We start from the raw sequence: 22,418 nt of genomic DNA on the forward strand, positions 1-22,418 counted from the left end.
ACACCCCTTTCCATCAATGACGTTGCAGCCGCAGACCTTTCAACGAACCTCTCCGCCATTTGCTTGAACGACATCCGCACCATGGCTGTGACAGGCAATCCTCTTGCCGACTTCAATAACCCGTTGAAAGACTCTGACACATTTGTAGTCAGAGTTCCCCATCGTCTGCCACCATCCGCATGCAAAGTCCACTTTTCAGGGTCATGTCGCATTAACCAACGATAGGCTGCCTCGTCTTCTTGCCTGATATATTCCATGTGCCTCCGGAATTTATGTTGTTGGTGGTCTGTTGCTGCCATCCACATCAAATCATGCAGATCCTTATTGGGATATGCCTTCTGGAAATTGGCTTTCAAATGCCTAACACAGTAACGATGGTAGGCATAAGGTTCTTGCCATGCAGGCAAGTTCTCCACAGAACTTAAGATACCACCGTGCCGATCAGATATTAGACAGATACCGGAACGTTGTTTCACAACGTGCTCTTTCATATGGTTCAAAAACAACGTCCACGTCTCTTGGCTTTCATTGGCACAAATAGCAAAAGCTAGAGGAAATATCTGTCCATTAGCATCTACTGCCACGGCTATTAACAGCTTGATATCGTACTTTCCATAGACATGAGTGCCGTCTATGGATATTACGGGGCGACAATGCGAAAAACCATCAATTGCTGGTTTAAACGCCCAGAACACGTAATTGAATATATATTCTGGTTTACCTGCACTTCGCTCAAGCTTCCACTCAACAACCGTCCCGGGGTTAAAATGCTGTAGTGCAGCCATGTACCTAGGCAGATCTGCAAATGACTTATCCCAGTTACCATACACTATTTCAAACGCTCGTTTGCGCCCGAGAAATGCCTTTCTTTTAGTAATGGTATGGCCATGTTCCTGCTGGACTGATGTAATGCACTCTTTGATTTTATACCTTATGGACTGTTCGATGTGTGGAATAAGAACAAGAGAAATCAAGTCAATATCCAAGTTGAAGTGATTCCCGTTGAATGTGTCCATTTCGCATGTGTGGGTGGGAATGTATTTACCCACTTTCCACATACCTGTCTTCTTCTTGGTCGCACGCAACATCCAATTACATGGCCAAAACCACCTGCGGCAAACAACCTTGTATACCGTCGGACTTGACTCCCATACCTGCATCTCATGACACTCTTTTACGTTGTGCATTTTACAAGCCCTGCTTAGGCGCGCTTTATCAGGAAAAAGCATCCCCTTTGCAAGTACCGTTGGTCTAGACTCATCCCACATTGCTGTCCGAATTTCATCAAAATCCCCTGTGAGAGCTTCCACATCCGGCACGGCTGGCAAGTTATCAATGTAAGGAATCTCTCTTGAATGAAACGGCACTTCGGACTCATACACTCTTCGTCTAGGGGGGTCTCTCTTCAAATCAGGTCCTTCCTCCTCATCCTCTGCATCACCATCCTCACGAGCAAAGGGTGTCTCATCCCCAGATTCATCCGCATTGTTATCGTAATCACTGTTCTGTTCCTGACTCTGTGCATCTGCCAGGTCCCGATGTAATACATCATTTTCGGGCAATTGAGTGAGTTCAACTTGCTCGTTTTCACTGCACAACCAACAAAAATATAAGCTACTAAATTAATAAATAATTTCCATATTTTGCGTAAATCACTTCACTTACAAGTCGTAATGTGATAAAATTTCATGATGGACGTTATCAATTAGGTGATGACTACCGGATGGGCCACTTGTAAAATTCATATCCGGCCGGTACCCCCTATTAAATATGTGAGCGTTAATACAAATTCAATACAACAAAAATATACATAATTAACACAAATGAAAATTAAAATTTACCACTCGTCTTGTGAGTTATGGAAAGCAGGGTATAAATTATTTTCTCGCTGCTCATTCACCGGCGGTGATAAGTTTAAATCAAAGATAACTCTTTCATCCGGAACTTGTCCGGCAAAAACTGTTCCAGAATAACCCCCCGATGACTGGGGGTTATCTCTACTACGCACAACCTCATTTTTTGGAACGTCTTCGACCTTCACGTACATCTCCAACATTGTGATTACAAGAAAATCCCGACATTCGTCCGGAGTCCTCAAAAAATCACTCAAAGTTTCATCATCGTCGATGTTAAACTCCGAGTAAAAAGCAACCCCTTGCGGAGTGACGGAATAATGATATCTTCCGGTTACTTTAAATATCACCGAACGTTTCCTCACACTCATTTTTTTGCATAACAACGATATCAATATATCGTACTCCATTGTCAGTGGCAATTTAACATGACACTTAGCAGGTAAACTGTAGCTCACGGAGTTATTCTCCATCACAACTTCACCACCCCAATATAATGAAACTCTTATCCTACGCTCTTCAGACATAATAAAAAAATGCTGGAGAATTTAACAACAACAGACGTTTCAACAAGAGTTAAAAAAAATTTTGAATGCATTTCTATGCGATTCTAACCTCTTTATATAGAAAATGGGGAGCCGGGAAGTTTTTTTTTTTTTTTTTTACATATATAGCGCCAAATAAGTTGGCGCTTTATTTTGAATTATTGTACTGGTCAGGAAAAAAAGGATATAACGCCACTATTTCTGGCGCTATATCACTGTCAGTGTATAACGCCAGAAAACCTAGCGCTATATCACTCTAACAGTATAACGCCAGAAATAGTGGCGCTATATATTAACGGTGCTGTTACCGTTAATATATAGCGCCACTATTTCTGGCGTTATATATATTATGGTTACCCTTTTTTTTTACACCTATTTATGTGTTTTGAGTCCAAAATAACAACATTTTGGTTCCGGATTCCATGAAAGGGGGGTCTTTAATGAATTTTGGAAAAGCTCAAAGATTTTGAGAAAATGCCTAGTCAACGCTTGTAGTACTAGATGCAAAACTACTAGGAGTCGAATCTTTTCTCGTTCTTAGAAGTTGCAATTTTTCTCAAAGTAAATGTCTTACTCATAGAAAAGGTAACTTCTAACGATTTAACTAATAATGGAAATATAACGTTTTAAAAGGCGGGGGCGTGAGGCGAGGAGTTTTACCTCTTACGAAGTGAGGCGTAAGCCCTGAGACATGGGACGTAAGACCCACGGATCTTAAAATTTTACTAATTTTAAAAATTTTAAGATAGTATAAATAAAAAATAATTATAAAAATTATATTAAAATCACAAAATAATAGTAACAAATAATCTATTTAAAATATTTATAAATTATAATTCAACTATGAATAATACAAAAAGTGTGACATTATCATAATATACGAATTAGTAGCAACGTCGTTACAACTCAAACATCAAAAGTAACGAATTCGATGTGAAATCTTATATGTATCTCTTAAGGAGTAATGAATCTTGAAAGAATTTCGATATTATAATTGGATATTTTTAGAAAAAATACATATTTTATTTAATATGCTTTCTATTTGAAAGAGAATTTATATAAAAACATAATTCACAACTTAAATATGATTCTCTAGAATCATTTATTTTTTAAGTTTCAACAAGTTAATATAGGGACACATAATTCACCAACTATACCATGATAACTAATTATTTGTAAAAAGTTACTAATTAATACTGAGCTATTAAATTTATAAGTATTGTAACTTGTAAACGTGACAAAAAAAATTAGGAAAATTATTGTATAAACAATTATGGACTATTATATAATAATGACATAACAAGGTTAATAAAAAAATACTTTTAACTTGCAATAAATGAAAGATTTATTTAAAATTTACTATTATAACTGTCTTAGTAGATAACGTGCAGTAATTGTCATTTTAATTAGACATAAAATACTCTCAACTTATTGATTTATGATTAAGAAAAAAAGTAATTTTGAGTAGTCAACGATTTATTAAGAAAATTTAAGGATTTACAAGGTTCGTTACACACAATTGCATAAAGTTCTATTAGGCGGGCCAGTATGCTGGGCGTCGGGCGTGTTCGGGGCGTAAGCCCCGGCGGCCGAGGCGTAAGTCTCACGGAACTAAGCCCCACACATAAGCCCAGGAGCGTTTTATGAGTGTCCGCCCCAGGGCGAGCCCCAATTGTGCATTTTAAAACAGAGGTTTCGGGCACATTAGCAATCAACCACTAGATGAAGTTTGAGTCATTGATTATAAACTGCATTCAATTTGTCTTAACTTTGACAATAATCCGTTCTTAATTTCTTTTGAAATTCAAAGTTTCCTCTTAATTAAGTAGCAAAAGAAAAAGAAAGACAAATACAAATTTACTCCTATCGGAGTGTTGTGACGGTTAATAACGTTAACATACACTCACGGATTGGCTATGGTATCCTTTGGAATCTAACAAGTTAAATTTAGTTTTCACCAATTACAGCAAAAGAAAAAGAAAATTTCAGGAATTGCTGAAATCGTCCATTTATATGATTTCTAGTAATCTTTCAAAAAGTTCAAAACATATATTCAGGTTTCTATTTAAATCTCATGTATTTCTCTAAGTCGAGGCTAAGTAAGTTAAACAACACACAAGAAGAAAACTTGTACGTGCATGACAAAGACTATAGCTCGAAATTGCACCTTATTGGCTTTTTAAAAATGGACAACAACTGTGAAAACTCACAAGCTTACAAAAGAGATGGGCTAAGAAAATGCACTATCTGAATTGCAGTATTTATATAGAGAAACTTTCGGAAACAACTATGTTTTAGTGGTTATTAGCTAGTTGTAGCTACCATTTACTATATTATTTCCTATAGCTATGTTTTCAGGTTTTTTAGAGTGTATTAAATGTATTTAAGTTACTGTATTCATGAATACAGTAGCATTTCTCGCGTGAAACAGGGGCTTACAGCTAGACAGATTATTGTATTCGACTGTATTCACGATATGTATTTGTGAATACAGTAACGTAAAAAACGCAATTCATGGTCTATTCAACTGTTTTTAAACGGAAAGTGAATCAATTAACAAAATAGACTCCTAATATAACTCAACAAACACATTTATAAATCTGAATACATAAAATACATAAATTATATTAATTAAAAAAATATATATGAATACATTGATGGAATATAGCGAGACAGTGAATACTATGAAATACATGGAATACAGTGAGATACACTGAAATACAATGAAAAAAAAGACAATGAAATACATAGAATACAGCGAGATACATTGAACTACAACGAAAAAAAAGGTAACAGACTCTTCAAGTTGCTCTGCCCCAAACTCCGTCGTCTTTTCAAGGTAAAATTTCCTAATTAGAAAGATATTCATCTGCATAAAGGCGAAGAAGGTCGTAAGGGTGGGCATATATCGGGTAAAACCGATAACCCGAACCGTTAATTATTTACTGGATTATCGGTATTGGGTTATTGGGTTAACGGTTCGATAACGGATAAATTATTTTTTTTTATCGGGTTATCAGTTCGGGCTCGGTTTGGCAATTCTGTTATTAGGTAAAACCGATAACCCAATAAGAGTTAACTAATTTACTAGTATATACATATTAACTAGGGTTTCATAGACATAGTTCTCACTTCTAAGTTTCTCTTTCAACCACTGATTTTTAAATCAAAGTTTTTCTTGGAAGACAAAGTCAAGTTGCACTAAGATGGAACTTTAACTGGTTGTCCTGTTACTCAATCAGATGATGTGGGTGCTTTTGGCAGCAAGAAAATCTTACAATCAGAAGAAACATTTTCTATCAAAAGAATATTGATCAATTGAAGAGGAGAACGAATGCCAATAAATCTAAGCAACATAAAACAGAACTGTTCTCATTTGCAGAATCTGTTTTAGTTTTATCTTATCGGGTAAACCGATAACCGAACCGATAATGATCAATAACCGATTAACCGATAACCGATAACCAATATCTTATCGATTTGGTTATCGGTTTATAAATAATAAACCGATAACCGATAGGCAAAACCGATAATATTCATAACCGAACCGAACCGACGGATGTCCACCCCTAGAAGGTCGTCCACAGGAGGCAACTCTTTAAAAAACTTGTCAAAATCGTTGAATGACATCCCCTGCCCTAAATTTGGACTTGGTTTGCACGCAATGGACTCGGTCTCAGAAATTAATGCTCTACTACTTTGATCATCCCAATTAGTGTAGATTGGGGGGAAACGGGAAATAGTGATGAACTTGTTGGTAGTTCTTCGATTTCTTCCATGGCGTTGAGAGAGAGAAGGTGGAGAAAAATCTGAAAGAATGAGAGAGAAAAATAATACAAAGCATATTTTATGGCTTAAGGGCAAGAGGCTACCATAAATAGATAGTTGGCTATAAAAGTCAAAAGGTAGCTATGGAATATAATTTTTGAAAGGGTATTCATTTAAAATAAATAAGGTATCAACCTTTGCAACAGGAGAAAATGCTAAATGAACCAAAATGGAGAAAAGAAAATGTGACTGGCCCACCTGTATTTTATCTGTCTTTTTTCATCAGTGTTCTTTTTTATTTTGGATAACGGTGTTGTCAAGCCAACATGCACGCACGAACCACTTCACCTAGTATATGCTACTTCGCACCAGCATCTACCAACCAAAGCTTTGACGAATGGAAAGAAATAATCCAATCTTTTCATCAATATTAGAACAGTTTCTATCTGTCAAAGGTTTGGTCAGCAGATGCTGGTGCGAAGTAGCATATACTAGTTTCTATCATAATCTGTACAAGGGCTCATCAATATAGCTCAAGTAAGACAATTAGAAGCATGTGGCCACTTTATGGGTGATATCGTCTCTTCCTAGTTGTCTGAGATCTCTCTGAGTCAAGTGTCCACCAGTTTAGCACATTTATTTACAATGAGGAACTATATCTTCTATTTCCAATCTAATAAAATCACTGCACGCCATTCATCCATCTTCTGACTCTGTAGTACAAAGTAAGCCCATATAAGAAACACTAATAAAATAAGGTGAAATGAAAATGTTGCAGGAAGAAATTTGATAAAGATAAGACAAATATATGTTTCACCACTCCAAGTAATTAAAAAGCAAACTAGTTTGGTAAATGAAACGCACTTAACTTTCTTATCACCAAACTAATCCTTCATATATAAAAGTTAGAAGAGAGCCATACCATGTATTGGTTCCATGTTGTCTTCCTTGTAAACACCAAGAGGAGAGCCATGCACCGATAGAAGCACTTCTCCGGTCTTAGGAAGCCTTAGAGTTTTGGGTGTCATCCCAACAGATAACTGATTGTTATTCACCTGTAATTGCAAAATAGTTAGAGTATGTATGCTGTCGCATATACTAGTCAACATTTCAAAAAGGTTGCAGACATTCTTCTCAAAGGAAAGATTCATGCATGACTACACGAGCATTGTTCCCGTAAAACTACATGCCAGTGAAGTCTGATGGCATATCTAATATCTAATACTACCCACTGGTCCAGTTGTCCAGGTGCAGAAAAAGCAAAACGAAAGACAATGCTTCATGTTACTGGGTATAAATGTTACTTAAACATTTCTATCGAAATGCCTGTTAGGAGATATTAAATGAACACATTCATTCAGCCATAAAATACAGAAAAAGAAAAAATGATACGGCAAAAAAGTAATAACTATGTGAACTGTGCAAAAGTATGCTGAAGGGACATACACCAGGAGTCTGATGAGTATCCTGCAGCTCAAACATCTGAGCATCAGATGGCTCTTCTAGAACCTACAAATGCAGAATGACATAAGGAATAAGAAGAAAGAAACCATTACAATATATCACAGGTCAGAAAGTCTCATCAGGTGATCAATCAAAAGAAATAGGAAGCTTCATAACTGAACACTTCTACAAAAGCTAGGAGATAAGCCAGTGCCAAACGCCACAAATGACTTTAACCTCCCCTCACCTCCACCAGAAAATTGAGAAAAGAAGAAGGTTGCAGAGTACCAACTAGCTTTCTTACTTCCACAAGTTAAAAGCTAGAACTTAATGAAAGAGCATGCAAGCAAGCAAAGCAACTTGAAATTGAAATATGGTATTGCAAGATTAATGGCATGATAATTAACCATTGAAAGTCTAGCAAAAAGTAAACGAACAGCATAACATACGAATTGCTTGATCTGCATGTTTTCAGCACCAAATAGAGTTGCTTTAACTGCCAACAATTAGATAAAGCAAGTCAGAGAAAACAAACTCAAGAACCTTGAATTTCCAGAAAAGGATGTCAGAGGAGAGACTTTAAGATACCTGATTTGCTTGAAAGTCCAAATCCACCAAATGATGGTATGGCATTGGAGCAATCAGGGTAAGCCATTGACAGCTGTTGTAGAAGAGAAGCATGCAGATATCTTCCATCAAGTTGGTCGATGCTTAGATTATCATCAGCCTCCTTCCATTTCACTTCATGAGTGCCATCCTCTTTCCTAGTAACAGCCAGGTTCGGAAGGTTTTCCCTAAAAAGTTGCATTACTGGAATTTGCAGCTGTTCTTCATTGAAATTCGACCGAAGCAAACGCAGCTGAGTTAGTAATTGTTCAGTCTCCACATCACGAATGGCCCTAATTGCAGCACTTTGACATTCAACTAGAAAAAGATGGGACAATAATTGAGCTGTAATAGATAATATCAGATTTTCAATCACGTTGAATTTATGAAAAATCTCAAAAATTGGGCCAAAACAGAAAGAAAAAGTTCTGACCAAAGGTGCCTTTATGGCAGTTCAGCAGTCATTTATCATGCTGGCCACACATGGAAGAACGTTTAATAGAATGGCTAATTTCAAATGGACCCTTAACCCAAAAAAGAAAAATAAATGGACCAGCCATCTGTGGGATTAAATGGACCCTTTGTATACCTTATTGTTGCATAAAAAGGAAATACATCGTTTGGGATTAAAAAAAAATTAGATGGTCCTTGTTTGAGATTTTGAGATGAAATCGCATCCAAACAAGAAAAGTTACACTTCAGAATGTATGAGGCATGCTTCAAGCTTAAAACAGTGTTAAATTAAACAACAATAAGGTAACCATGCTAACCTAAAAGTTGATGTTTGATCAGCAGCTAACTCAGATTCTTTTTTTTACAAGCTAAACAAAGCAAAGGTGTCACTAACTTCGAGAAGTCTGCTCAAAATTCCATGAGGTTGTTAGTCTAGCTATAGTGAAGCCAGTCACTTCCAAAGTTAATGTGTTCCATATTTAACAATGTATTTTAGTTATGACGCCCTGTGAAGGTAAAAGATAACACATATCAGATGATAATATATACAACTAAGGAAGAGCAAAGTGGCGTGGTCTAATTATAATGAAGCCAGTCACTTCCATATACTCTCTTCCATCGACCTCACTTATAGTAGGATGAAAGGGATTATTAGGTGATTGCGCTGACTAGTGAATAGTAATGTTTTTCTACTCCACTCTCCAACCCTTAATATCTCATTAAAACAACAACCAACAACAACAACCTACCCAACAACCTACTCCACTCTCCAACCCCCAATATCTCATTAAAGTAAGAAGAAATAAAAAATTTACACAAGCAAGTTTCTAGATAAAAGCAAATAGTGCAGAGAGCTTATTGTTTCTTGCTATTAGAGTCGCGAGCTTGTATTTTCCTTGTCGCGTTTCCATAACTTCTTGACATCAGAGGAGCCTCATAGAGATAAAGCTAGCAAATGAACAATTTTTTCTCCTTTTTGGGCAGCATGCACTAGAAAGAAATGGAAGAACCAAGTAGCAGCACTTATTTCATGACATGAACACAAAGCACTAACACAAATGGAGAAGAAAACATACCATTTGGAATATAACTTCAAAGAAAGGCAGACAGGTTCTGCTCTAGGAATTTTGTGCCCCAGTTAAACAAATGAAACTGTTATCTGATTCCTGCTTCCAGCATTTTTGTTTTCAAAGATAAGTGGCATACTCTTCTTGTTTTTATTTTATACTTTTTGGCATAGTTTGCATATAACTGACATAATATTTACCCACATGTTAAGTAGAAGAAAATGCACAAGAAGATAGTACCTTCGTGATTGATTAATATATCATCTTCCTTTTCCACTTGATGCTTTTCCTGAGCATCCTTCGTGATTTTTTGACTCTTTTTGCAAGTTCTTCCTCTCTTTCTGGCCATTGATTGGAGAAATTTTCTGCAAACACTTTTCTCATACTATGTTAGCTTTTTGTTTTCTTTTGGGAGGAATACAGCTTTTTGTTACTATAATCTGCTACAGTTGTAGTAATATGCTGTTGTTTAGATCTAATATTGATGAAAGCTATATTTCTAAACATGCTATCGCTCAAAAATAAAAATTACATCCAAAGTGCTCATATTATGCATTAACACTTGAATTGGTTGCCACTTGGCACAACATGGAGATCACTGTCATTAGACCTAAAAGTGGTTATTTAATGTTTCATCAAAATTAAACTTATCTTGTTTTATTAAAAAATATTTGTTTATTCAAAAAGAAAGAGACTGTTCAGAAATATCTCCTTTTTTCTAGTTACATCTTCATTCCTTGGAATATAAAGCACCTTCATAAAAACAAGGCAAAAAAGAAACACCAGGTGATTTATTCCTATCCACCTCAGTTGTGGTGAACAAACTTACACGGTACCTGTTGATGGGAGGTAGTAAGTACGCAGTGGAACAATCGACTTTGGTGGACACACTTATTCCCCATGTGTGCTAATGGGGGTAGCAGGTACCCGGTGGAACAGTTGAGGTGCGCGATGGCTTTGACACCACCATCATCAAACTAATAACAGTATTGTTTCATTTTCATTTAAGTAAAATTGTTCTTCCAATCTATTACAACGAAATATGTGGGGTCCATCCCATTGGTTGGCAATAGTTGGCAATAGCCTTGTGCCTATTTTGCCTATGAATTTACTTTGGCAGAGAAGCTTGGCGGAAGATTTTACTTGGAGCCAAAGTATGCAAAGATGTGGAGGAGAATTAAAATTCTCCTGTAGCACACTTGGAGCCCAAGCTTATTTTCTCCTATAAAAGGAGGTGCTTTCTCACTTCTTAAAACACACCAAGAAAGAGTGAGGCATCACAGACAGGGTATAAGAAAATAGTCTGTGAGAAAAATAGAGAGTGTGAGCGATATTGTAGTGAGGTGGAATATCAAAAGAGGGTTATTTCTTTTGAGTGTTGTAGTGGTCTTTGTAGTATTTTACTCGGGCCTACAAAGTGTAAAATTCCTTACTATAGTGATATCGGTTGCTCCTCTCGGGGTCGTGGTTTTTTCCCTTATTCAGAAGGGTTTTCCACGTAAAAATCTTGGTGTCATTGTTACTCTTTTATTCTTGTTGATTACCGTATCTCACTGCTATATTATTATTCCGCTTTTATTACCGTGAATATTATTACTGTGGGGGATTTATTCCCAACAACTGGTATCAGAGCCAGGTTCTGCTCGTTCACAGAAATATTCTTCACTGTCGGTAGTACTATACTCGGTGGAACAAAAATGTCCGGAGTAAAGTACGAGGTAGCAAAGTTTAATGGAGATAGCGGTTTCTCAACATGGCAAAGAAGGATGAGGGATCTGCTTATCCAACAAGTATTACACAAGGTACTAGATGCTGATGCCAAAAGCCTGATGCCATGAAAGCTGAGGATTGGACTGACTTGGATGAAAGAGCTGCTAGTGCAATCAGGTTGCACTTATCAGATGATGTGGTAAATAATATCATTGATGAAGACACCGCACGTGGCATTTGGACAAGGTTGGAAAGCCTATACATGTCCAAAACACTGACAAATAAATTGTACCTGAAGAAGCAGTTATACGCCTACACATGGGTGAAGGTACGAATTTTTTGTCACATTTAAATGTGTTTAACGGACTAATCACACAGCTCGCAAACCTCGGAGTGAAAATCGAGGAAGAAGATAAAGCCATCTTGCTATTGAACTCGTTGTCATCTTCGTATGATAATTTGGCAACAACCATCCTGCACGGTAAGACCACCATTGAGTTAAAAGATGTCACATCGGCTCTTCTACTCAATGAGAAGATGAGAAAGAAGCCTGAAAATCAAGGACAAGCTCTCATCACAGAAGGTAGAGGCAGGAGTTATCAAAGGAGTTCGAGCAACTATGGTAGATCCAGAGCTCGTGGGAAGTCAAAGAACCGATCCAAATCAAGAGCCAGAAATTGCTACAATTGTGATCAACCAGGTCACTTCAAAAGAGATTGCCCAAATCCAAGGAAGGGCAAAGGTGAAACCAGTGGCCAGAAGAATGACGACAACACAACCAACGTGGTGCAAAACAATGATAATGTTGTCCTCTTTATAAATGAGGAAGAGGAATGCATGCACCTGTCAGGTCCAGAGTCGGAATGGGTGGTTGACACAGCAGCATCTTACCATGCAACACTGGTAAGAGATCTTTTTTGCAGATATGTAGCAGGTGATTTTGGAACTGTGAGAATGGGTAACACAAGTTACTCAAAGATTGAACCCTCAGGGGTTGGCTTGATGGCAATTGACTTGAGCCTTGGGGTTTGCTCCCTTTCAAGGTCTCAAGTTCGAAACCCACTGGGTGCAAATAATTTCTGAGGGCCATCGGACTGAGTAAAACCTGAATTAACCGTGGTGCACTTGCGGAAAACTCCTTGCCGAGGGCCTGTGCACCCCCGGGATTAGTCGGGTCTCTAAGAGACTCGGACATCCGGTGCAAATCAAAAAAAAAAAGTTACTCAAAGATTGCGGGGATTGGTGACATTTGTATCAAGACAAATGTCGGATGCACATTGGTTCTAAAGGACGTGCGACATGTACCTGATTTGCGGATGAACTTGATCTCGGGAATTGCTTTAGACCGAGATGGATACGAGAACTATTTTGCAAATCAAAAGTGGAGACTAACCAAGGGATCATTGGTGATTGCAAAGGGAGTTGCTCGTGGCAAGTTGTACAGGACAAATGCAGAAATATGCCAAGGTGAATTGAATACGGCAGAAGATGAGATTTCTGCAGATTTGTGGCACAAAAGAATGGGTCATATGAGCGAGAAGGGATTGCAGATTCTTGCCAGGAAATCACTCATCTCTTTTGCCAAAGGTACACAGTAAAACCTTGTGACTACTGTTTATTTGGTAAGCAACATAGAGTCTCATTTCAGACATCGTCTGAAAGAAAATTGAATATACTTGATTTAGTATATTCTGATGTTTGTGGTCCAATGGAAATTGAATCGATGGGCGATAACAAATATTTTGTTACTTTTATTGAAGATGCTTCACGTAAATTGTGGGTTTATATTTTGAAAACCAAAGGTCAGGTGTTTCAAGTTTTCCAGAAGTTTCATGCTCTGGTGGAAAGAGAGACAGGTCGAAAGCTAAAGCGTCTCCGAAGTGACAATGGAGGTGAATAAACTTCAAGGGAATTTGAAGAGTACTATTCAAGTCATGGGATCAGACATGAAAAGATAGTTCCTGGAACCCCACAGCACAATGGCGTAGCCGAGAGGATGAACCGCACCATTGTTGAGAAGGTGAGAAGCATGCTCAGAATGGCTAAACTGCCTAAGTCATTCTGGGGGTGAAGCAGTTCAGACAGCCTGTTACCTGATCAATAGGAGTCCATCAGTTCCATTGGAGTTTGACATCCCAGAGAGAGTTTGGACCAATCAGGAGATGTCCTACTCACACCTGAAGGTGTTCGGTTGCAGAGCTTTTGCACATGTATCAAAGGAGCAGAGAACAAAGTTGGATGATAAATCCGTTCCCTGCATATTCATTGGATATGGAGATGAAGAGTTCGGATACAGATTGTGGGATCCCGTAAAGAAGAAGGTCATCAGAAGCAGAGATGTAGTCTTCCGAGAAAGTGAAGTTGGAACTGCTGCTGATATGTCAGAGAAGGCCAAGAATGGTATAATTCCTAACCTTGTTACTATTCCTTCTACTTCTAACAATCCCACAAGTGCAGAAAGTAGGACCGACGAGGTTGTCGAGCAAGGAAAGCAACCTGGTGAGGTTACTGAGCAGGGGGAGCAACTTGATGATGATGTCGAGCAAGTGGAGTATCCCACTCAAGAAGAAGAACAGCCTCAACCTCTGAGGAGATCAAAGAGGCCAAGGGTAGAGTCATGCAGGTACCCTTCCACGGAATATGTCCTCATCAGTGATAAGGGGGAGCCAGAAAGTCTTAAGGAGGTGTTGTCCCATCCAGAAAAGAACCAGTGGATGAAAGTTATGCAAGAAGAGATGGAATCTCTACAGAAAAATGGCACATACAAGCTGGTTGAACTTCCAAAGGGTAAAAGACCACTCAAATGTAAATGGGTCTTTAAACTCAAGAAAGATGGAAATGGCAAGCTGGTTAGATACAAAGCTCGATTGGTGGTTAACGGCTTCGAACAGAAGAAAGGTATTGATTTTGATGAAATTTTCTCACCTGTTGTCAAAATTACTTCTATTCGTACAATCTTGAGCTTAGCAGCTAGCCTAGATCTTGAAGTGGAGCAGTTGGATGTGAAAACTGCATTTCTTCACGGAGATTTGGAAGAGGAGATCTATATGGAGCAGCCAGAAGGATTTGAAGTAGCTGAAAGGAAACACATGGTATGCAAACTGAATAAGAGTCTTTATGGGTTGAAGCAGGCACCAAGGCAGTGGTACAAGAAGTTTGACTCATTCATGAAAAGTCAAACTTACATAAAGACATATTCTGATCCATGTGTATACTTCAAAAGATTTTCTGATAACAACTTTATTATATTGTTGTTGTATGTGGATGATATGTTGATTGTAGGACAAGACAAGGAGCTGATTTCCAAGTTGAAGGGAGACTTATCTAAGTCCTTTGACATGAAGGACTTGGGCCCAGCACAACAAATTCTGGGAATGAAGATTGTTCGAGAACGAACAAGCAAAAAGTTGTGGCTGTCTCAGGAGAAGTACATTGAACGTGTACTAGAACGCTTCAACATGAAGAATGCTAAGCCAGTCAGCACACCTCTTGCTAGTCATCTGAAGTTGAGCAAGAAGATGTGTCCTACAACAATGGAGGAAAAGGAAAGCATGACCAAAGTTCCTTATTCTTCTGCCGTCGGAAGTTTGATGTATGCTATGGTATGCACTAGACCTGATATTGCTCACGCAGTTGGTGTTGTCAGCAGGTTTCTTGAAAATCCTGGAAAAGAATACTGGGAAGCTGTCAAGTGGATACTCAGGTACCTGAGAGGTACCGCAGGATATTGTTTATGCTTTGGAGGATCTGATCCAGTCTTGAAAGGCTATACAGATGCAGATATGGCAGGTGACAATGATAACAGAAAATCCACTACTAGATATTTGTTTACATTTTCAGGGGGAGCTATATCATGGCAGTCGAGGTTGCAGAAGTGTGTCGCACTCTCTACAACTGAAGCGGAGTACATTGCCGCTACAGAAGCTGGCAAGGAGATGATATGGCTGAAACGGTTCCTTCAAGAGCTTGGCTTGCAGCAGAAGGAGTATATTGTCTATTGTGACAGTCAAAGTGCAATAGACTTGAGCAAGAACTCCATGTACCATGCAAGGACCAAACATATCGATGTAAGATATCATTGGATCCGAGAAAAGGTAGAGAGTGAATCTCTGCAAGTCCTGAAGATCTCCACAAGTGAGAATCCTGCAGATATGTTGACCAAGGTGGTACCAACCAAGAGACAAGTTCGAGTTGTGCAAAGAACTTGTCGGCATGCACTCAAACTAGAAACCCCGGTGTTACCTCCTTCAGGTGAATGGGACTGGAGTGGGAGATTGTGGGGTCCATCCCATTGGTTGGCAATAGCCTTGTGCCTATTTTGCCTATGAATTTACTTTGGCAGAGAAGCTTGGCGGAAGATTTTACTTGGAGCCAAAGTATGCAAAAATGTGGAGGAGAATTAAAATTCTCCTGTAGCACACTTGGAGCCCAAGCTTATTTTCTCCTACAAAAGGAGGTGCTTTCTCACTTCTTAAAACACACCAAGAAAGAGTGAGGCATCACAGACAGGGTATAAGAAAATAGTCTGTGAGAAAAATAGAGAGTGTGAGCGATATTGTAGTGAGGTGGAATATCACAAGAGGGTTATTTCTTTTGAGTGTTGTAGCGGTCTTTGTAGTATTTTACTCGGGCCTACAAAGTGTAAAATTCCTTACTATAGTGATATCGGTTGCTCCTCTCGGGGTCGTGGTTTTTTCCCTTATTCAGAAGGGTTTTCCACGTAAAAATCTTGGTGTCATTGTTACTCTTTTATTCTTGTTGATTACCGTATCTCACTGCTATATTATTATTCCGCTTTTATTACCGTGAATATTATTACTGTGGGGGATTTATTCCCAACAAAATACTCATTACAATAAAAAGAGAAGAAAAATAAAAGGAATTCAGATGCATGTAGAGTTACTTGTGTTTTAATTATTTAGGAAACAACGAAATACTAGCACACATACACCTTTATTTATGCTTAATTTACATTTCAAACAAATCCTTAAAAGTGATAATCGTTCACAACCTCAATATTGATCTAATTTTAAGTTACTCAAGTCTTTATTTCATTACGAATTAATGAATTTAAAAATGTCGGTACCTTACAGCTCGAATTCGCCGGAGAAAGAGACGGAAACCGCCAATAGAGTGGTGTTACTTGTCCGCCTATTCAGCCAACGGAGAGACTCCGGCGTAACTTGAAATTGAATCAACCTGCCGACGTTTTTTTCCAACTTGCGAAGTTCGCAGCAGGCTTCGACTTTCGATCAGCTATTTTTGAAAATTACTGTCTCTCTCTCTCACACACACACACCCATATACACCGGACGGGGGATCTAAAAGTTTGAAAATGGCTGTGGGTTTTATGGGCGGGCTTTCATTTCCAGAAAGAGAACTAAAATTGAACCAGGTAATAGATGTACACTTTACACTAGACCAATGTCCAATAGATGCACAATATGTGTTTGAATATATAACATTTTTTAGTTAATTATTGCATAAATATTCGGTGAAGCTAAATTTTTACGATTGAATCATATCTAATTCCAACGATTTTTCGACCGTCTTTCTAGAGAACGAGAACGAATATTTGTTTGGAGGCTTAAATACACTCTACTCGCTGAATAAATCATATTCATTAGTTACTTGCCGTCATTGATTGAAAACATAATCCTATTTTAGTATAGAACATCACAGCCAACAAAGGAGAAAGCGTTAAAAGTGTGAAATTATTAATAGGTCAAGTTGGACAAGTTTCGTTACCTTTGAGAAAAAGGATAAACATAACATATTACAATTTGAATAGAAAAAAATTGAGCAAAGTTCATTTGTAGTCACTAGGGCCAAACTTATATCACCCGATAGCTACAAAATAACTTCATACAATTAACAGCCCAAAACTAATTAAAAAGCTAGCCCAAGACCACTGCCACACAAAATCCTAACTTCCTTCTCCCTCAACGATCATATGCGTTTTCCTCCGCCGAAGAAGCCGTTGTCGAATGCCTATGTATTGAACCACCAATCAACGCCCTCCGTCGTGATCCACTCCCGAGGGGACCGCCTTCCCCTGACGACCGTCGTCATTCATTTTTTTGTTCTTCTACAATTGAATCTCTGCCCACTGTTCTCTCTTTGCTTACATAAACAGTGGGCGTTCCCACAAAATTTCTTCTTCTTCAAGAATGCTCCAAATTAATGTTTATTATGGTTAAAAAATTAAAAATTATTCAGTTAACTAATAAAATATTTAGGAAATTTGCACTATTAATCCCTTAATCTCCCTATCCTCTGTTGCAAGAGTCTTGCAACAGAGTAGGGCTGGGCATATATCGGGTAAAGCCGATAACTCAAACCGTTAATTATTTGTTGGGTTATCGGTATTGGGTTATGGGTTAACAGTTCGGTAACGGTTTAGAATTTTTTCACTATTGGGTTATCGGTTCGGGCCTCGGTTTGACAATTCTGTTATTGGGCTGACTGATAACCCAATAAGGATTAATAAAATTATTATTTTACCCTTAAGTATATACATATGCAGATATGCTAGGGCTTCATTCTTTCCTATTCTTTCTTAGCCTCAACCGTATTCTTCAGAGTTCAGACTCTTCACTCTTCAATTGGACAACTGTTTGTAGTGTTGAATTATTAGTTGCAGATTTTATGGCTTAGCAGCAACATTATGTCGATGTTTGTAGTACTGGAAACTGGAAAATTGTAGCAGCAACATTATGTTGAATATTAGTTGCAGATTCTTTGTTCAATGTAGTGTTTGATTATGTTTGTTGCAGATTCTTTGTTCAATGTATTGTTGTTTACGTTGAATATTAGTTGCCGATATAAAACTGTTTTAGCACAATTAGTAAGACATGTGATACAACAATTGTATTGCAGGCGTCATATTAAGTCAAAGCTAGTAGGAAGATTAGATGTGAGGCCCCGTGAAAAATTTTCACTCAAAACCCGAACCTCGTAGCGCCTAGTTAGGGTCAGGTGATAGAAACTCACAAAACGAATCGCGAATCGTGGTTCGGACCCTTTGAGCTAATCTATGAATTTAAAAACCAAGAATCAAAGTTTTCCAGAAAAGTGCAAATATGCGGTCAAGAATGCGGTCGCATACCACGTACGCGGACCGCATTTCTGTCGTGGAGTGATTCAGGGTGTTAGCTAATTTGAGGTTGAAAATGCGGTCCATTATGCGATCGCATAACCAATATGCGGACCGCATAGTCGTCGCATAATTCCCTTGGGATTTTGTGAAGGTCAATTCTGCGGTGCATAATGCGACCGCATAACGGGTATGCGGACCGCATTTCCGTCGCATACCCAAACAGAATGTTCAGGTTTTGGGAGCCTTTTTGCGGTCCAATATGCGGCCCGCATTTCCAATTTGCGATCTCAGATCCGACTCGGGGCTTCAATTTTCTAATTTTTTAACCCGACGCCCCTATCGTTATATTCGGTATTATAGCTCATTTTGAGCATTTTTCTGGACATTTCTAGAGTGAGAGAGAGGGGTCTACGTGAGAGAAAGTTCTCCCCATCAAGTTACTCCATGAAACCTCGTTAAATCCTTGAAGATAATCAAGCAAAGGCAACTAATTTTTCATCCCAAGAGGTAAGGCTTCATAACCCCAGTTATTATTTCTACACTCAGCTATAAGGGGTCATTAGTAAGGTATTCATGGGTATAAGAATTAATTCCTTGCATGCATATCAAAACTTAGGGTATCGGGAGCTAGTAAACTAAAAAAGGGAGCAATTGGGGTATAAAAGGATAGAAATTTCTCTTAAAAAGGGGGCCTAAGATCATAATGCACCTTTAGTGTTTGATATTATGCTCGAACCGAGCTAGAATCTCAGCCTCATCTCTAATTCTCGGATTAATTTGTAATTCTTGCATAATATATCGAAGCGATAAGAGTTCCGGAAATTTGTATAGAGTAAGGGAAGCTATATTGAGGTATGTATGGCTAAAACCCCCTTTTATTAGAAATTGAGCTCCGTTGGTGTTTGCGAAGGTGTGGTAAGATTTGAATTGGTTGGTGTACTGATTATTGTTTCACATTGATGGATTTGAAATTTATATACACTTATACATGAAAGATGTGCCCCAAACGTGAGTAACGTACTATTCTTGATATTTAAATGAAGTATGAAGTATACAATCATGTGTTCTATAAGCCAAAGATCAAAACTGAGAATTTTTATGCTAACTATGTGAACACTTACATGTGCTTGCAACTTGAATTACTTTCGTATGTGCCTATGATCATAACTTGCAAGGTGAATATTGAAAAGGAAAATAATGTGATAAGTGTGGCCCAAAGTGCCCATGAGTTGAATTAGTACATGAAAGATAATTGATTCAAGTGAGATGATTAATGAGAAAGAAATCACACCTAGGCAAGGTGGCCTAGCCGATCGGGCCGTGATCGGACACCATGCTGCACACATGGTGGTGATATTGAATTCCGGATAAGGGAAATGAAATAGTGATTGAGATATATGCCTCCAATGAGGCAACCTAGCCGGTCGGGTCGTGATCGGACTCCGCTCAAGATAGTGGTGGTATCGAGAACGGTGATGAACGTATGAAAGAAATACCCCAAACTAAGCTATGGGAGTTGTGTGAATGATTGATTTGCATATTTGATTCACCTATGTGATTTACTTGTCATTGCTTGGTAGTTCTTTCTAGTAAAATGGTATTTAGTTATACATACTAGTATTATTCCATGGTACTAACATCCCTTTTGTCGGGGGCGCTACATTTTTAAATGAATGTAGGTGGCTCCATAGCGGATAGTGCCGATCGTGTGTAGCGGAGCATTCTCCTTCTCAAGATCTTGGTGAGCCCCTTTCTCCTGCAAGGGGCTATATTGCACATCTTCTTATTTTGGACTCTCACTTTTGAGGTATAGCCGGGGCCTTGTTGCCGGCGTGGTCACATTTATATTTTGTATCCTTAGAGGCTCCGTAGACATATATGTGGGTCATGTGTGGGGGTTGAATGGATGTGTTACCCGTGTTGTAAATTCTAATCTTACGTTGCCTATGAATTGTAACTTTACGGAAACCTTGGAAACTAATTTATCTACGGCTTAATGTTGTGTTCTAAAATGAATTAAAAATGTGAATATACTATCTTACTTTGTTGAATAAATAAAAGCATGGTTCCCTTGTTCGTATTGAGTTGGGTAGGTAGTGTTTGGTAAGGCTTGCTCAGTTGGGGTCACGCGATTGAGCGCCGGTCATGCCTCCCGAGGTTGGGGCGTGACATTAGCACAATTAGTTGTGTTCACCGTCCAGGACCGATTTAAGCTGTTTTATAAAACTGTTTTAGTTGTGGCGAGAAACGAGTTTTAAAACTATTTTACTCTTCTCTTTTTTGCTTAACTCTAGATTGAGTTATCTTTATCGGGTAAACCGATAACCGAACCGATAATGATCGATAACCGATTAACCGATAATCGATAACTAATATCTTATCGGTTTGGTTATTGGTTTATCATATTTGTAAACCGATAACTGATATGCTAAACCGATAATATTCATAACCGAACCGAACCGACCGATGCCCACCCATATGCAAGAGATTAATATATAAATTATTCCGTTGTTTGTACGTATATGCACGAACACCTTTTCTGCACCTGTCAGACAAACAACATATTTAGGTGTTCTAGTGATTCAAGCAATTATGGAACTGGTGCATCCTAATTCCTTACCATTTGCTTTCGCTGTTCTAATAGCATAATGTAACATGTTTCTTGCGATACCCTGCCTTCGAGCAGATTTGGCAACACATAAATTTGCAATATAACCATATCTGTTGGAGGATCTTCTTTCAATATTGCAGAAAACTTTGGCATTCACCCTTTCCTGTGGAAGAGAAGACTTTCAAATCTTTAAAATAAAAGATTACCGCTATCTTTTTTATTTAAGGTACACCAGAATACCCCCAAGAAAATCCTCTCCATGTGACAAGTGCCCAATCATCAAATCTAGAGTCCCAACAACACTCTTAAGTACTGTATGTTGATATTCTTTTCTTCATTCCTCACCTGTTGATGTCAACATCAAGAGCATTTCTTTTGAATATTGGTATATTACAATATATATATATATATATATATATATAATAGACTGTCACTATATATTTATATACAATAGACTGTCAGTATACAAAATATATACAAAAATAAACTGTCACTATACAAAAATATACTAAATAGACTGTCACTATACAATTTATATACAATAGATTGTCACTATATAACATATATATTAAATAGACTGTCACTATACAAAAGAATATACAAAATATACTATCACTATACAATAAATATACAAAATAGACTGTCACTATACAAAAAATATACAAAATAGACATTTCGGGCTATTAGATGTAATATGTTTGGACCGAAGGGCCATTTCATGTAAGTGAAAAAAAACATAGACTATTAAAATTTTGAGGGGCTGTTTTCTCAAAAAAAAAATCATCTTTAACACAATGCATAGCAACCCAACTAAACTTTTGGACTGATAAGTTATAAAAACACTTATTGGCTCAATCCGTTTAACCCACCAAAATTCGTCGCAACTCATCCATTTGACAGTCACTATACTATGTGATATCCCAGGTATGTCCTCAATATATTATATACACCTACTCTTTGAGTTCCTTTAATGTTATACAGAGGATCATGGAAGGAGAAAGAGGACGATAACAATTTGATATACAACTATTGTGTAGGGAATTCTACTTGTACACGATAAAGCTTTGACCAGTGTACATATATACCTAGTTATAACGAACTTCTACCGTCTTATAGTGCTCTTTTTTCAAATTCCGTTTCCACAGTTAAGGCGGTCTTGCTAGTTTACAGTATTTCAGCATCATCATATCAATGAAAACAAGAAATTTCTGATGTTCTTGCTTCTGGGGATGAAGTTGGAAATAAGGAGCATTCGAAATATTA

The 22,418-nt window shown here is 38.0% G+C and overlaps 1 protein-coding gene across 6 annotated transcripts; it reads right to left on the reverse strand.

The window, feature by feature from the left end:
• Nucleotides 1-6,292: 6,292 nt before the first annotated feature.
• On the reverse strand, nucleotides 6,293-17,130 carry LOC109212620. 6 transcript variants are annotated; one of them, XM_019376282.1, is made up of 7 exons: nucleotides 16,532-17,130; nucleotides 9,976-10,100; nucleotides 8,198-8,437; nucleotides 8,059-8,105; nucleotides 7,613-7,675; nucleotides 7,089-7,221; nucleotides 6,293-6,879 (listed from the first exon to the last, which is right to left on the reverse strand). In XM_019376282.1, the coding sequence occupies exons 2-7, from the start codon at nucleotides 10,082-10,084 to the stop codon at nucleotides 6,863-6,865; spliced, it is 609 nt and encodes a 202-aa protein (XP_019231827.1). In that variant the 5' UTR covers nucleotides 10,085-10,100; nucleotides 16,532-17,130; the 3' UTR covers nucleotides 6,293-6,862. The 6 variants fall into 6 exon arrangements, with proteins under 6 accessions (XP_019231827.1, XP_019231825.1, XP_019231826.1 ...); XM_019376280.1 differs by having other exon boundaries at nucleotides 8,198-8,533; nucleotides 16,537-17,129; XM_019376281.1 differs by having other exon boundaries at nucleotides 8,198-8,533; nucleotides 9,976-10,109; nucleotides 16,537-17,129.
• Between the last annotated feature and the right edge of the window lie 5,288 nt (nucleotides 17,131-22,418).

This window comes from Nicotiana attenuata, unplaced genomic scaffold, assembly GCF_001879085.1.
Source record: "Nicotiana attenuata strain UT unplaced genomic scaffold, NIATTr2, whole genome shotgun sequence".
Lineage (NCBI taxonomy): Eukaryota > Viridiplantae > Streptophyta > Magnoliopsida > Solanales > Solanaceae > Nicotiana > Nicotiana attenuata.

What these genes read in the sequence shown, in the direction of transcription:
- LOC109212620 (XM_019376280.1), bottom strand. Translation starts at nt 10,084, where the DNA reads ATGGCCAGAAAGAGAGGAAGAACTTGCAAAAAGAGTCAAAAAATCACG. An exon ending in TGGACTTTCAAGCAAATCAG is followed by an intron (nt 8,106 to 8,197) that starts GTATCTTAAAGT and finishes AATTGTTGGCAG; the next exon opens with TTAAAGCAACTCTATTTGGT. An exon ending in ATACTCATCAGACTCCTGGT is followed by an intron (nt 7,222 to 7,612) that starts GTATGTCCCTTC and finishes TTGCAATTACAG; the next exon opens with GTGAATAACAATCAGTTATC.